The sequence below is a fragment of the Poromitra crassiceps genome, assembly GCF_964638095.1.
Source record: "Poromitra crassiceps genome assembly, chromosome: 13".
NCBI lineage: Eukaryota > Metazoa > Chordata > Actinopteri > Beryciformes > Melamphaidae > Poromitra > Poromitra crassiceps.
This window is the reverse complement of record NC_139644.1, coordinates 31,800,070-31,817,259: the sequence shown is the minus strand read 5'-3', so window position 1 is coordinate 31,817,259 and position 17,190 is coordinate 31,800,070. Positions and strand designations below refer to the sequence as shown.

The following is a 17,190-nucleotide window of genomic DNA, read 5'->3' as shown; positions in this document are numbered from 1 at the left end:
GATGATAACAGCGCTCCCCCACATCTCAGCCTGTTGTCATGGCAGTCACACAGAGGTGGCAGGATGGTCTTTGGAATAGGTCAGATATTCAAGTCCTCCGACACGCTTACTGTGACAGCTTTCTCTGTTCACTCCTGTGCTCTTAACACCCACAGATATCTCTCAGCAATGTGTGTGTGTGTGTGTGTGTGTGTGTGTGTGTGTGTGTGTGTGTGTGTGTGTGTGTGTGTGTGTGTGTGTGTGTGTGTGTGTGTGTGTGTGTGTGTAAGAATGACCTATGAGATTCATCTGAAAGCAATCACCCGCAGTACGATGCCAAAACGATTCGACAATTCAATTCAATTGGTTGCAAAAGCACAATTATGCTCATGTAGCCATAAATGGGTTGACAACTACAAAATGTAACCGTTGGAGGGAAATGTTGAACACCCAGAGATACAAGAACATTAAAACTCTTTATTAGAATAGCATCACTGTCAAGCTGGATAAGTTGCAGTCGCAGCCTCACAAAAGTGATTACCGATCATCATGAACACATTATGGTGTGTTTTCTTTTACATACATGTGGAAATACTATACTGGACTCAGTCAAACACTTTAGGGTTGTGGAGTGCTGTGCAATTGAATAGCATTTGGCAACTATTTCAATAAAATGTATTTTCAATTTGAAAGCATTATATTAGTCCTTAAAAAACTTGTCCTGTGTAGGCTATATAAAAGTTGTGTTTTGGTTAGTCCTCTATTAAAATGCTGAACATTTTGTGTGGGCTTAGAACATGATGGCCATCCCCATGCTCAATTACAGTATGTCTCATAATATAACAAATTATACTGTATGTAAAAAAAAAACGGCATGGTTTTTGCCAAAAACTGCATGGGATTAACATAAGGTGGACATGTCTGTAAAGGGGAGACTCGTGGGTACCCATAGCACCCATTCTCATTCAGATACAGTATCTTGAGGTGAGAGGTCAAGGAACCCCTTTGAAAATGGCCATGCCAGTTTTTCACTTGCCCAAATTTAAATTTAAAATTGGTCCATGGGCCAATTGGCCAGCCTTTGGACATGTCTGCTATAATACATCTAATATCCAAAAGATAATAAGTTTACTCCAGATGAAGATGCATTGATGAGGCAGTCATAGAAGGGGCTCTGTGTCACAAAAACATGAAACCATCTCCACTACATATATATCCTAGAAATAGCTGGTGGTCCAGATCATAGTTGATAAGTAAGCTAGTCCAAATAGGAAAGCATTACATGTTAGACCCTATCTGAAATAATGTGTTTATAACGGTCAGGTGGTGAGCCGGGGCAGTGGCTCCTGGCAAGGTTAAGCAGGGTGGCAGTCGTCCGTGACCATGTAAAATGTCACAGTCACACAGCGATAACGAGCTGCAAAGGCAGATTAGAAAGTGTAGTTTGTTCCCATGGGGGGATGTCTGAAGTAAGTGACAGGGCCTAATACATCACAAATGGGTAATTGCACAGTCATAGCAACCATAATACTGTCTAATTACCTTAATTGGACAGGATCCATTAGAATAACAATATAATTTTCATAAACCAGTCAGCTTTCCTGCTACAGGACATGTAAACACAGTAGTTCACAGTGGCAAATCACATGAAATATATACTTTCTTTACATCATACGCATATCAGCATATATAAAGATAAACACAGATCATCTTACTTCATGGGACGCATACAGTACATGCATGTGGTGGAGTAGTGCACACACACACACACACACACACACACACACACACGGATGAACGCATGCACACACACACACAGATGCGCGCGCGCGCACACACACACACACACACACACACACACACACACACACACACACACACACACACACACAGTTTTGAGCACAGAAAGTTATATCTCTCCTCTGGATGGAGCGTTACATGATGGAGCAGGTGAAGCCGCAGCATTCTTTCAGGAGTGTAAGTCCAGTTTTGGTGACAAACGGGGTTGATGTCTGTTGGGCTTTGGAGACCCTCTGATCCAGCAGAACACCTGATGGAAAGGTAGATGCAAACCTTTCAGTTACAGGACGGCCACCTGAACCACTACCTACCTTCTGAACACAGATTTTGGTGACATAATAATATACGTAATTTAGCAGAAAATATGTTTTTAATTTGCTAGATCACAGCCACATGGTGACCTACTCACCTTTTGTATTCAAATTCTTGGGAAATTTGGACTGTAAGAAGTCTGCCATTTCTCTGTCTTCCTCTCTTTCCCTGTAGGGAGATTTTGAGATGCAGTCATGAATGTTGGAAATCAGTTTTGAAGTATTTTTTTGATCTATTGTTTTTCCAATGTTTTGGTATTTTCTCACAGTATTACTATTATTGATAGAATGTGGCCGTGTAGTGAAATGACTTCTGCTTCTTAAAGGGATAGTTCAGATTTTTTGATGTGGGGTTGTAGGAGGTCGGAAAAAACAAATACGCACACATACAGGAGAAAAACTTAGAGGTGCTGCACAAAAGAGTCACTATAGATCAGGGGTGCCCAAATTCTTTCCCATGAAGGGCCAAAACTCAATCTGGGTGGAGGGCCGAGGGCCAAAAATAAACGTTGTGGAATTACATTAAAATGTATTGTGTTTTATAGAAAATTAACATTCTAAATCTAAAATAACATTTCAATATAATAATCTACTTTTTATCTGTTTGGTAATTGTAATAATTTGCAATTGGTTATATATATTTAAAAAACATCTGCATTTGTGGGGAGCTTAAACATTTAATCAGTAAACACCCAGTTAAAAACAGTTGTATTTTCCACCTTTGTAATCAAGAGAGAAATTTGACTTAATTCCCAACTTGAAAAATCCTCAAGGTACGTTGAAAATGAGCTTTATTGTCCATCTTTTGTAAACAATTTGCCATGACAATTTGCAGGGATGCAATCTCAGGAGTGAACACAGTATATCCGCAGCCACATTCAGACACTGTTTCACAAAGTCACCGCATGAAAAAGCTTGTCCACCCTTTGCAATCAGTGCAGATATCTGATAACTTGCCCGAGTTGCATTCTGGATAAAAAAATCGGGGGGGGGGAGGGGATCAAAATCAAAATCCGTGGCGGGCCAAATCAAACAGAGCGCAGGCCAAACTTGGCCCGCCTGCCCCAAATTGGGCATCACTGCTATAGATAACACAGAGGGAAGTCCACACACTGAGGCTCCAATCAGTGTTTTTTATTGGAATGTTTCGATCCACCAGGATCTTTGTCAAGCAAAGGCCTTGTATGAGGTACTTGGCGACACTCAGTGTATTACATGCAGTAGAATGCAGCCGGCAGGGTCCCAGTTTGGAGGAAAAGGAGACCGGCTGCGTCAGGCAGGTAGAGCTGTCTGGTGCCTTGAACAGAACAGGGTCATGAGCAACAACAACAACAAATGCTTCCATACTACTCACCTGGCGTAATCCAAATCTCCACAAGCCCTGAAATGCCAAGTTGACTTGAAAAGACATAATTTACACATTTGTAATAGGCTGCAGTTACTACACTCTTCTTCTTGCAGCACCTGCTACAGTGCAGATTTCAGCTACAAACTGGATGTAAATGATGTCTTTTCAAGTCACCTTAGCATCTCAGGGCTTGTGGAGACTTGGATTACGCCTGGTTAGCAGTATGGAGCCATTTCTTTCTCAGTTTTTTTTTTTTTAACGTTTTTGCTCATGACTCTGTTCACACTCAGCAGACATCTCTACTTGCCTGACGTGGCCAGTCTCCATTTCTCCAAAGTGGAACCGTGCCGGCCGCATTCTATTGCATGTAGTACACTGACTGTCACCAAGTACCTCATACAACCCCACATAAAAACTCTGAAGTATCCCTTTAACAGTCTTGCCAGCTACTGAGTGTTTTGAGTGTCTTCTTTTGTGATGTTGAAGTGTTTTGTAACGTTTGCTGCATCCAGTCAGACGTGACTTGACTGTGTTTGATAGAAAGCTTTAGAAGGAGGTTGAAAATGATTTCCACCATTTCATCTATCGTGGTGTCAATTCACCAGTAGGCTATAACTCTACACAATTCTCCCCAAATTTCATTTTCAGATGCACTCTGAATAATGAAATATAATGGCTTCTCTCCATTCTTTCTGAATAACAATGCCTGCTTATCATCGGTGACAGCTAATTTAGCACCATAAACAAACAGTGCGTGCTTCTTCTGTGTGTGTGACTTACTGTTATTCAGTGTAAATATGCGGCAGAGATCCTCCCAATGGAGAGACACCAATTGATGCCAGCACTATGGAGATTGGACAAAATGCACCTCACTGGAAAAATAGTCCAAGCTGAATGTAACTTGTTGAAGTGCTTTATCTCAAATTATTGATCATGCTAGAGACGCAAGAAAAGGGTTCAACTTGAATGGTTGTGTCTTCTCCTTAACTAGGCACATTACTTGTGGCTTGGGGAATCAGATGGAGAGATTTCAGGTGGTTCTGGTTCAAGTGGCAAAGTCACATGGCGGAGGTGTGGGGTCTGGTTTGGGGGTATGACTCAGACTCAGAGGGAGGAGGGACAATGAATGAGTCATCTTTATTGTGAGTGGACAATAATCATGGCCCATGGAATAAAATGTGCGCTGACAAAGCTATTCTTCTGAGCGATTCATTGTCATCCCGAATGCTCCCGGCATGCCAGCAGCAACAGCTTCATCTTTACACAATTGAAATGAGTGGTTCACAAATGCGAAGCCATTAGAATTACATTCTGTTGCCTTAAGGCAGTGGTTCCCAAACTGGGCTATGCGTACCACTAGGGGTACGTGGAGGTACTACAGGGGGGTACTTGAGAGAAAGGGGGAAATGGAAAAATATAAATAAATCATAAATCATAAATAATAAATCATGAAAATAAAATAAACATGAAAACAACTCTGCTCAAGAGGCACAAATTGCAACTCTTTCACTCCATTTCTTATTTTGTTATGTTATGTACTGAAGCCAAAAAAGTTTCAGAGCTACTGCCTTAAGGAAAAAGTCATTGCTCTCTGAAACCTGTTGTCTTATAAACAGACGGCACTGTACAGTTTCTTGAGGGCCACTGTGTAAAACCACCTATGGTGAAAGACCCTTTCTTTCAGTCAAATCAACAAGCTCACCTCAGCCTCTCAAACTCCACATCATCCACCAGGAAGTCTCTGGTCTCCACCAGCTTGTGGATCTGCTGCAGCAGCGCCTCTTCTCTCTCCTTGTCCTCCTTGGACTTGTCTTTGTCTGTCCAACAGTCACAGAACAAGCCAAACACACACAGTACAGCTGTCAATGAGTTTCAAAGATACTGTACTTTATAATACAGCGCGCGTTTTAGAGTGTGACTCCCCGTCATTAGCATGTAATTTCCCAGAACATATGGTGTAACTTTGTCATATGAATCAGTACAAAATACTTAGTTCCTATAGGCCTACTACAGTGTAAATACAAGTACTTACTCTGTACTTACAGAGAAAGTACTCTGTACTTACAGTACATGGTGAGAACAGAATAACAGTGTAAACTTTATAATCTGGTACATATCCGGTAGGCTACATTTCACAGTAAATGCCGGTAAGTTACACAGTAAGTTAAATGGTAAATGTCTGTAAGTTACACTCCCAAATAGTTACTCCCTTGTTCCTCATTGTCTTTTTTCTTTTTTACGTACGTTTAAGTACCAGTCAGAACTGGTAAGTATTTTGTATGTAGGCTGGCTATTGATTCAGACGAGGAATTTACACCATAGATTCCAGGAAATGACATGGTAATGATGGGGAGTTGCACTCTAAAACGTGGGCTGTATTATAAAGTGTTAGCAAAAAGTCATTACTGCAGTAAATATGCAGACTGTTGCAGTTTACAGTATTTTATAGTAAAACACTTCTGCATCACCTCAGCTAGTTATCTTCTGAGTTGTCATAGCAATCTTACTCTATATTAGAAAAGTCTATTATAAACTTTATAAATGTGAAATTCTAAATGCACATTTATAGTCAATGCCTACTGAATTTGTGTGAGGTGATAAGACAATACTTTTCTTTTCTTCCAGTCATGCATTTTTCTTCATAACAGTGCACTGTTCAGAAAATGACTACTGAGTGAAAACTGGACCTTGACTGCTTGTCATGTAGGAAACTGTTTCTCATAACATTTTTACCAATTTTGCCACAGTGCATGTTGCCTAAAGACAGCAAATACAAATAGGGTGCACCCTATCCTGAGCAAAATGTTTGCAGGTTGAACGGAAGTTCACAGTCAGCACACAGAAAGGTAACGGCCGGTTTTTGGTTTACCTGGAACCAAGACAAGTTTCTGAAGCTCTTTCTTCAGCCTTGTGATTTCTTTGCACAGCTGGATATCATCCATCCTGATAAAACAAAACAAACAGGGACAAATATTCCCCCATGACCACATGATTAGAGAGGTCTGCTTTCTATTTTGCATTGTGATGCTGCTACTGTAAGTATAACAATAAGAGGTCAAATAGATCTTCACTCAAGATGACTGAAGCTTAAACAGAGATGAGACTGAGAGTAACCGATCCTTACTTTAACATGCAAACCCTGTTGTGACAAAAACGGAAAGTTCTTATTGTTCTTAATTAGCAAATGAGAATAGAAAAATAGAATAATTTTTTTAGCTGGTATATCTAAATCAGTGATTCTCTACCTTCTTCATATCAAGGACCCTTAATTTAGTCCACATTAGAGCCATGGACCCCCATTTGGTGAGATGCTGTCTCTTGGACCCAAATCTGAGAATATTTGTTATTGTTAGATGTGATTTTGTCCAGAACTCCATGACTGTCTGTATTGTAGGCAGAGAGATAACAGTGAAATCATCAAAATAGTGATTCTACATTCTCTAACTGTGTTCACTTCTTGTAAATGAAATAGTGGTGAAGTTTAACAATGGACCCTTGGTGGCCCCCCCCCCGGACCCCGCGTTGGGAACTACAGATCTAAACAATGAAAAACTACAGTTGTATTTGTGTTCTCTAGCATTGTTTAGGACAGTGCAACATTTCTATGTCTATTGTTTGTCATTCCAGAGATCCCTATGTGGGCGGGCGGGCGTTCAGAGCTGCAAAGTGACACTGATGTGATGGACCGACACGGTCAGTCAGAGCAGTCAGAGGAGACCAGCTATCAGTAACGAGCTTGAACACATCCGACTGCCGTGACACGGCCATTTTCCTCACATCCGCTGTGTCGGCTCAGACAGAACTTTCTATCCAAGTCAGCTCCTCAAAATCACACACACTCTTCCAATCAAGTGTTCATTATCATTTAGATTTATGAATGGGAGGGATTAAGAACAGAAGAGACCAGATATCATCAGAGGCAATGATGCAAGTAAAGAAATCGATTGCATTGTTATTTCTTCCAGGACTTAAAACACAGAATGGGTTTTGCATCATGACAACAAAGCACTTTCCTCTCTACGTTTGCCTACGAGGTTATCCAATAGAAACAACAACAAGAGAGTGTTGATTTTCCCCTGGTTTTGGCCCGAGATGATTGCAGTCTCAGTGGGTTTATTAGTTGACACAACGCCCCGGTGCTATTCTCTGTGAATGAATCACCCCCTCACTGTATCTGATCTCATTTCAGTGTCTAACTCAGGGGCCCTCAGACGCACTCACAAGTGTCGGGCTGCTATTACAATAATGGCAAAAAGAGATAAATGACCCCTGGTGGAATAATGTATAGGCTACTCCAAGCTCTTGATTATGCTAAATATGGCATACTTCAAGGTAGTCTACTTCAGTGGTTTATATTTCAGGCTGACCCATGCTCCTACTCCATATTGGGTTTTTGTGTGTGTGTGACTGTAGTTTTGTTCTTGAGCAAAATTTGAATTCTTTGCATAACTGTCACATTTCACTGAATCTGTTTTCGACAGAGATAGTAAAGCAAAAAAATTGGTAACTCTTAAATAGTGGAACACATAAATATGAATCCAGATATTTTACATGACAGATACCACACAGGAAACCCACGCAAAGGCATCACTTTTTAAATGTAATCTTACCTTAATTGATCAAAACAAATCTACTGAATCAAAAAGGTAAGAGTAAATTCGCTTTCCACACGAATAAAGGCACATTTTCTTGTCGTTATATTATTACTAAATCTCGCCTGCATGTGAAAGCGATAGCTGGCCTTCGGGTGCCAGCTGTGTTGCAGCTAATAGAAAACACATGTCAATAGCCTACACACAGGTCCTTGGAGATTAGGAGGAAAACACAGCACATACATCATGACAGCGCTCATAATATGATTCTTGTGTGTTTATTAGAGGCTGAGGTAGATTGATGCGTCACTTTCACCCACTGAGCCAGCTCTGAAGTAAAAACACAAGGGAGAGCGTGTGGAACAGCATCCTTTACCACACAACACTGATTTAATTATTTGATTGTGGAAGCACAAACTCAAGTATCCCAGAGTGTAACGCACATCTATTCCAGCAACGCAAAACCCCCAGCATAGATATTTACTCTGTACTCTGAGTGTCTATTCTGTTCTTAGTCGACACTGTTCTTAGTCCAACAGTCGTATAAATGGCTTATAACTGACTTATAGCAGGTTGCTGTGCAGATGTGTCTGGTGCATGAGTCCTTAAACCATCCACTTCTTGGAGGCAACCACACTCCGTCTGCGGCAAGACCGGTCGCGCTGGCCTAGGCTGGGGGGCACCGCAGCATTTCTGGTCTAAAGCCACCAAGAAGCAGCAAAAGACCATGGTGGTGGACGAGGTCACCAGGCTGGAGCAGGAGCGTTTCCACGTAAAGGCGATATCCCAGGCCTGCCAAGGAGCCTGGACGCGATGGGACGCAACTGTCAACAGGCGCATCACATGGGCAGACATCTGGAGGACGCCACAATCCAGGCTCAGCTTCCTGTTAAGGGCGGCTTATGACACCCTCCCATGCCCACGGAATCTCACTCTGTGGTTTGGAGATGAGAAAAGCTGCCCCCTGTGTGATAACATCAAGGCAAGCCTCCAGCACATTCTATCAGGGTGCAAAGTGGCGCTGACCCAGGGACGCTTCAGGTGGCGCCATGACCAAGTCTTAACCAAACTGGCAGAGGTCCTCGAAAGCTGTAGGATAGCGGCAAACCCCACACCAGCAACAGCAAACCCTGCCTTCTTTGTAAAACCTGGCAGCGGCCTCCAACCTCCTGCTCAGAAGAGGAACACCTTGCTCACGCCCGACAAAGAGTGGCAGATGGTGGCAGACCTCAAAAAACAGCTTGTCTTCCCAAGAGAGATCAACGACTCTCCGGCCAGACATCGTCATGTGGTCGGCAGCTGAGAAAAGGGTCCTCTTAATTGAGCTTACCATCCCCTGGGAGGAGGGCATGACTGCAGCCCATGAAAGGAAACGCCTCAAGTACACCGAGCTGGCAGCGGAGTGCCTACAGGCTGGCTGGAAAGCCAGGGTTTTCCCCGTGGAGGTAGGGTGCCGAGGTTTCATCAGCAAAACGGCAGTCAAGCTGCTCCATGGTGCCGGAATGACGGGGGCAAAACTGAGGAAAGCTGTGAAGGAGCTAGGAGAGGAGGCAGAGAAGGCGAGCTACTGGCTAATATGGCTCCGGAGGAAGGATAACGGTTGGGGGCTAACACCCCAGTAAAGGCAGCTGCAGGGGATGGCCGGGAGACGTCCCCTATACATGCCACTGCCCCCCCGCCCGGAGATGTACTGGCATAGGGGGCGAAACATCAGTGAACGGCCTCCAGCTGACGACCCTGCAGCTGTCCTACTGGCACCGGCGGAGGTGCGACAGGCAGAAATGCCGAAGCAGGAAACAACACCTCACCTGTACAACAATCTGGTGATTCTGCTGGAAAATAATAAATTGAGGGTTTGTGCTAGTGCATGTTAAAAGTTTCCACCGATTGTACCCTTTTGGGCCTTTTTTCGAAAGGTTGTTGGCAATTTGAGCAATGTGTCACTGCCATCTTTCTAACTACCTTTGCTGTCACGCGTTCGGGGGCTGTGGCTAAAATGTCGGGACTGGTCACAGACAACTAGCCGATTCTCGTCAAACTTTGTCTTTTAAAACAATAACTTTCGTTACAAACGTTCACTTTTTGGACTAGATCCTAATCCGACTAATCCGATATAATGAGGTTGCCCCATGCGACCCTACCCGTGCATTCAAAGTGCAGAAATAAGGTGAGTTTAATGGCCGACACAGATTTCCTAAAGCAAAAGCAGTGATTCCCAAACTGTGGGCCTACTGCAGGTGGGCAGTGGTCTGCCAACACTCCTGATTTTCGCGGATAATAAAATGGCTGTAGCAGGGTCATTTTTAAAGCTACAGTGCATGGAGATCCTGTTATCAGAAGAATCTAGAAGACCTAAGGCATCCAGCTAGCATACTATGCTAGCTTCTTGGGAAGGGGGTTAAATAATGCTCCAAACATAGGTTAAATTTGGGTGAGGGAAAACTATTTCAAAGGGGTCTCTTGACCTCTCAGCTCAATTTATCTGAATGAAAATTGGTCCAATGGGTACCCACCAGTCTCCCCCTTTACAGATAAGGTAGCATTTTTCACAGCCTAGCATTAATAGCTTGTGGATTTATTTCTTATGTTGTTGCTCATCAGATTTTGTCTCAACAAATGTGTTATGCATGCAAATACTTCTGATGACTAAGGGGGGACAAAATGTTGGCAATCTGCTTTTGGGTATTTTGCCTAAATGTTTTTTGTATGTGGATGGATTATTAATTTCCCTTATGCCCAAATTCACATGCTCTGTTAATGAAATAAAAAATATATACTATAAAAACACATCGGGAATATACCATCTTCGTCTTGTGTATTGATCAGAGTTGTGATTAAAGAGTTGTGTGAGCCCCGAAAGATTTTCAGATTTCAAAGTGGGCCGCGTCATTCTTAAGTTTGGGAACCCCTGTCCTAAAGGATTTTGGCTAGAAGGAAAGAGGGCTCTCCATTAGTGAAGTCTTGAGACGCAGCGATCAGAAGAGCCTGAGAGTAACGGGAAGGACTCATGCACCAGATACATCTGCACAGTTCTCAAACAAGTGTGACAGATTAACGGCCTTAATACCCAGACTGCTGTTGTCACCATAGCAATTAATGCCAAAATTCCTTCCTCACAATTTTATGCTGTACTAGCCAACGATTGTTCTATCCATTCAAGTAGAGAAAAAAGGTAGAGAAAAAAATTGCCATTTAGGGAGTAGGCAAGAAGGCAAAGCTTTTTAGGTCTTATGTCATCATGGTGTTATGGCAGTATCCCATGCAATGTTTAAGGAGGGAGTTTTCTCACAATCCCTCTTCAAATATATGATCAAATTGCACTAAAGTAGACCAAACAGAATATATCATGAGATCCACAAAGGATTTTGTGAATGTCCACTTTTTGCCTGCAGACTTTACTTTATTTGGCTTACTTGTCTTTAGAAACCTTCCTTAATGCCAGATGTGTTCAGTGTTTGTGTCTGTATTTGAGATGTATTCAGCTCACAGGAGCAGTTGTGTTGAAAAAGAGGATTAGGTTCTTACATGTATCTTAGCTCCGATTCCCTCCGTACGAGGATGTCCCGTATCCGCTCGATTTTGAACAGCTCTCCTTCAATGTCGTCGACTGTAATGGTGGAGTCAGCCATTGAAATGGTATCTTCTACTGGAAGGGAGAAGAGACCAAAACACATTCTTATATATATATATATATATATATATATATATATATATATATATATATACACACACACACACGGCACATGTATTTGTACGTTGTTTGATTTTCTGCATTTTGTTAAATTTTTCAGTGACTTTGCTCAGATTTGAGTGGATTGTAGTTTATATTAGTGGAGTGTAGTTTATATTAGTGGATTGTAGTTTATAGGGGAGTCTGAGAGAAAAAATACACAGAAGCTTGAATATTTTGGTTAACAATTCAGCCTTGATTTAATTGTGTGGGTTAACTGGAGGAGGATCATTTATCCTTTTTGGTATAAAACCAAATACCATAAGGAACAAGCTACACTTAAAAGCCCATTAAGAAGTATTAAAGGGAGCTTAGTAGCACCTGTGTGCTAGGCCATAGTCCTTTAAATTTGTATTGGGCACAGTTGGTCCAAATCAAGCCTGATTGTTAACCAAAGTGAACAGCTGGCACCAATTATTCTTTAAAGGTTATACAGTACAGTACAGTATGTGCGGCATTTTGTGTTTCTCAAAATGAAGACCACCTTTCCCATACACCCCATAAAAGCTAAGAGCCCATAAGACTCCCTTATACCAGTGAATATGCATTCTAATGAGGGTAGCCACAGTGAAGCTGAAACTATTCAGTAAGAATAGTGGATATTGAATATTGTGTTTTACTTGCATTATGGTTCATAAAGCAATCCAGTGGATTTCCTGCAATTGTGTTGAGTTCATTTTGTTCACATTGGAACATATGTTTAACTGCCTTGCATACCAAGCAAATGAGAGAAGCAGCAAACTTTGGTATCATATTTTTTTCTCAGACTCCATCTGTAAACTACTACAACCCACAAAAAAGATTTGACCAAATGTATTTAATTTGTAAAGAAATGCAGAAAATCTAACGGAGAGAGAGAGAGAGAATACATTTTCATGGAAGATTAAAGGAAAAAAGAAAAGAAAAAAGAAAAAATACAGAAAATGTTTAAAAGAACCTGCAACACCTTTCAATGAGAAGTCTAGCATAATTATCATCAGTTGTTTTCCAATGCCATGCTAAGGCATTCAAACACTGATGGACCTTCACTCGTTATGGCAAGCAACACTTTACAGCATTATCCACCTTGTATCAAGGCATCGCCACGGAAACAGGGAGCAGAAATTGCAGCTTGTTTATCTACTGTAGCTCCACCCCACAGAGTTAAATGATGGTGAGCTGGAGGCAGAGGAGCCACCAGAGCAGAACTGCTGTTTAAAGGCCTCTGCTAATCTGTGCATGTGTGCAGCAGCATGGAGGAAACGTGTCTCTAAAGACTGGAATGATGCCTGGCTGGATGGGCAGACTGATGCTTACAATTCAGATTCAAATTCACTTTTATTGCAACAGTAGGTAATCAGATTACATAATATGAGGAATTTGACTTTAGAGCTCATTTATGCTCCCTTTTCGTCCGAAAATAAATGCGTCATCTGCAAACTTCAGGAGCTTGACGGACTGATGCCTGGAGGTGTAGCTGTAACTGTTGGTGTACAGGGAGAAGTATGGGGTGTGGACGCCGTCCTGGGCAGCTTCCCCAGTCTTATGTACTTCTTCCTGCCAGTCAGAAAGTCTGTGGTCCATCAGATGACACAATCTCAAGAAAAAGTAGATTAGTAGAAGTAAAAGCAGGATTGTAGGATTGCTCAATTTAATCCAATTTTAAAAGTAGCTGGGTTGTTGTTGCTGAACCTCTAAACTGCAGTAAATCTGCCATCATCCTTTGCTATCATGTTGTCAATTTTAGTTGACTTTACATTAATGCTAGGTATAGGATTATCCTAAAGGTACATAGGCTCATCAAATACCATTCTGCCAAAATCAACAAGAGTAAAAGGCCGATGGTGCAAGATAAATACCCAGGATAAATAGACATGGCAGAGAATCGGTGATGACTCATGGGCAGGGGGGCTTTTAAATCAGAATCTATAATGAACCGTGTTAAGGTCATTAATTAGAACAATCTCATTAGTTACTCAGGTCCACAGTAGCCGTGTCCAGAGGGGGTCTGTGCTGGTCACAGACTAGTGAACTGTTCTAATTGCTCGCACAGAAAGGATCACGCTTTTCTAACACCAGGAGGAAAGCTCACATTGGAATACGCAACATGCATTGTAACTGGCAACTGAATGGAAAAATTGTGAGTTGCATCACGACAATCCAACATGGACATCTATGTAGAAAATGATGCAATAATGAATTGTTCCTGTCAGTCTTACTGCAACCATTGCAAAAACATAGGGAAAGTAGTTTATTAAGACTTTCTTAGCAGCTACTTAGCATGACACAGGAAATTCTACACAAAATGACAAGGTTCTGAAACATGATGCATGAATTTGAGGAAATGCAATGAAGAAGTGACTGAGAATACTGTGGTGTTGGTGTCCATCTCTCCATTGCTTCTGAGGCATTACTGTACATTGCCTAAGTAGTATAATTTAGAGCTCATTTAGGTCCAATTAACCATGTGTCTCTAAGATGCACATAAATGTTAACCTCGGAAAACTTGGCAGGACCAAGTTATCAAGAGGCAAAGGCAAAACATAACAAATTATGAATGCCACTGAAGTGATCCTTGTTCAACTCTGAAAGCTCAGCAGGGCTAACAACTGTAAATGCACTTTGTGATACACTCGGCTCCAGATCACAACGCATTGACAGCCCCACTAATTCCCAGTGACTCAGTGCTGCCCCCCCTCCCTCCAGCCTCCTCCTCCTCACCCCCGCCCCCCCCCCCCCCTTCCGCAGACTCCTCCTCCTCAGAAGCCCCCCCACCCCCACCCCACCCCCCGCGCAGCCTCTCCCTCCTCACCAACCAGCTATGAGTCATCCAGCAGTACTGGGATAGACCTTTAATTACCTGAACTTATGTGAAAAGAAACATTACAATCAAACAAGCCAAACCCACACACACACACACACACACACACACGTCAAAACTCACTGTTATAAATGAAGCCCCACCTTCATTCAGCTACATGTGTGTGCATAGCGCGCAAACACACACACACATACACACACACACACACAGAAATTAACAGTAGATCATTTGGTGTTAAACAGGTTCTGCGTGCATTCCTCTGCCAGAGGCGACGTTCCAGGACCAAGCCTGATGTCAAATAGCTCTGCTTTTGATTAACTGCCACATTTATTGGAACTGGTTGCACATTCTTTTCACTTCTTAAATGCATGCAATTCATTTTTACACCTGATCACATAAACCGGCACCTTTGTAGAGGTAACTCAGTTCACACAGACGATAGTAGGCCTATACTGGCTTTTTAGTGACACGGTCACTTGACAGTAATTTGAGTATCAGCATTGGACTCTTCAAATAAAGTGTGACCCAATAGGACAAAATTGTTTTCTCTCTCCACCTAAACTTCACCGATCCTCAACCAGTCAGCTGAATGTAGTCATGAAATGTTTTACAGTAAGGCAGGTTTGTCATAACGTGCTCTGCAGGGCAACAAATCAAATACATACAAATTAAATAGAGAAAACAAACATTGCAATCCAATCTGAGGGCAAATATTGTGCGTGTGTGTGTGTGTGTGTGTGTGTGTGTGAGAGAGAGAGAGAGAGAGAGAGAGAGAGAGAGAGAGAGAGAGAGAGATCTGCAAATCTGCAGCAATAAAGTAATGACAGGAGACAGGAGCTCAAAGGAAGAACTAGCCTAATGAAATGGAGGGAAAGGGTGGCTGTGTGATACGGTGGGAGTAAAGCTAGATCCTCTGTGTGTGAGTCTTGTTGATATGGTGGGAGTAAAGCTAGATCCTCTGTGTGTGAGTCTTGTTGATATGGTGGGAGTAAAGCTAGATCCTCTGTGTGTGAGTCTTGTTGATATGGTGGGAGTAAAGCTAGATCCTCTGTGTGTGAGTCTTGTTGATACGGTGGGAGTAAAGCTAGATCCTCTGTGTGTGAGTCTTGTTGAGCCCTAAGAAAACGTCTGTTTCCCTGACATGATATGAAGCTGATCCTGGTAGGAGCAGCTCTGTGAGAAGTCTGTCTCCTGTTGATTTCTTTTGAATATGGCAGAAGATAACTGAGACCTCCATCCTCTGAGGACAGGGTTTGAGCAGGTTTGGGAAATGAGAAAATGTATTGCTGGTGTGGTGAAAACTTGTTTTACATCTTTCTTTTGACATAAAACAGACTTGCAGTGTTTGTTATTCTGTATTTTTGTTGCTTGTTATATTTTGTTTTACGAGAAGGCTGTGTGTTATCTCTGCATTAGTGAAACAGATGTTTTCTTACAGATGATATTACAGAGGAGAAGCATGTATTATGAAAGTAATAGAGAAGCTTGAGGAATGCCAACATTAATCTTAATTGCACAGGCCAGCTGCTGAGCTTATCATGTTAATTTCACAATCAACTTATTTGTTACTTTGATTAATATCAAAATCCAAATAAATAACATTATGCAAGAGATAAGATGGGTCTCCATAAACTACAACTGAATAGAAAAGTCCCCTGATTGCTATAATTTCACGTTCCCTTAACCTCCTGATAAGCAAATTTGCTCTGGTCACCGTGCTGTCTACTCCAAACTCTACATGTCAATACCTTGGTGGCTGTACATCCAAGGAATATCTTTTCCAAAGACTATGAACATTAGCACTGGTCCAAGCAAAATACTTTTTTTGCACAAAGTTATCCATATGTAGAACAGCTCAACACTTTCTCACGTATAGATCTTAAAACATCACATCCCCATGCACATCTTAAAGCACATTGTGCACTGACCTTAAACCTCTGACACATCTGAGGAGTTTTGGTGCTTGGAGAAAAAAAGGGCAAATATGTCTGAACCTTAAACAGCCTAACCTATAGTATAGGTTAATCTACATTACATCACATAGTGGGTAAATAAATCACATGCCACTGGAGGTTGATGCTGCCTATCCAAAAGTTAATTTGACTAATGATGACAATTACCGTAGACTTACTTTGCATACATGCATAGGACTATAAATGATACCAGGTAACTTTCGCACTTCAAACTCACCTGATTTCTCGGTTGTTGTTCCTTCCACGTGGGTCTGCTCTAAAGCGCCATACTGTTGAGAGGATTTCCTTTCTTTCTCCATATCTTCAGTTTAGCAGACGTAAAAAGATATATATAAAAGATAAAAATCCAGGTACTCAGTCTCTCTGAACAGAAAATGTATAGGAAGTGTGTGTGTGTTGTCTGAAAATAAATTATGACATATCTGCTGTGTCCATGCAGGCTTGTCAGGGATGCTCACAGGAGGAACGCTGCCAACAGATGCTGATGCTGAGTGAAACAAGTCTTTGCGCTTGTGGATCATTTCAGCAGCGCGGACCCACCAGAGCCAGCGGCTCTCTGCTATAAAGCGCCACCTAGTGAGAGGCACACAGTTAAACACCACAAGAGAGACGCCCACAACCTGCAAAATCCCTACTACAGCATGGATTATTGTTGAT

The 17,190-nt window shown here is 42.0% G+C and overlaps 1 protein-coding gene across 1 annotated transcript; it reads right to left on the bottom strand.

The window, feature by feature from the left end:
* Nucleotides 1–1,913: 1,913 nt before the first annotated feature.
* Nucleotides 1,914–11,704, bottom strand: LOC310788488 (bMERB domain-containing protein 1; the record flags this gene model as incomplete). Its single annotated transcript, XM_083650033.1, has 5 exons — nucleotides 1,914–2,029; nucleotides 2,189–2,259; nucleotides 5,141–5,255; nucleotides 6,308–6,381; nucleotides 11,556–11,704. The coding sequence occupies 5 exons, from the start codon at nucleotides 11,702–11,704 to the stop codon at nucleotides 1,914–1,916; spliced, it is 525 nt and encodes a 174-aa protein (XP_083506159.1).
* Nucleotides 11,705–17,190: the final 5,486 nt, after the last annotated feature.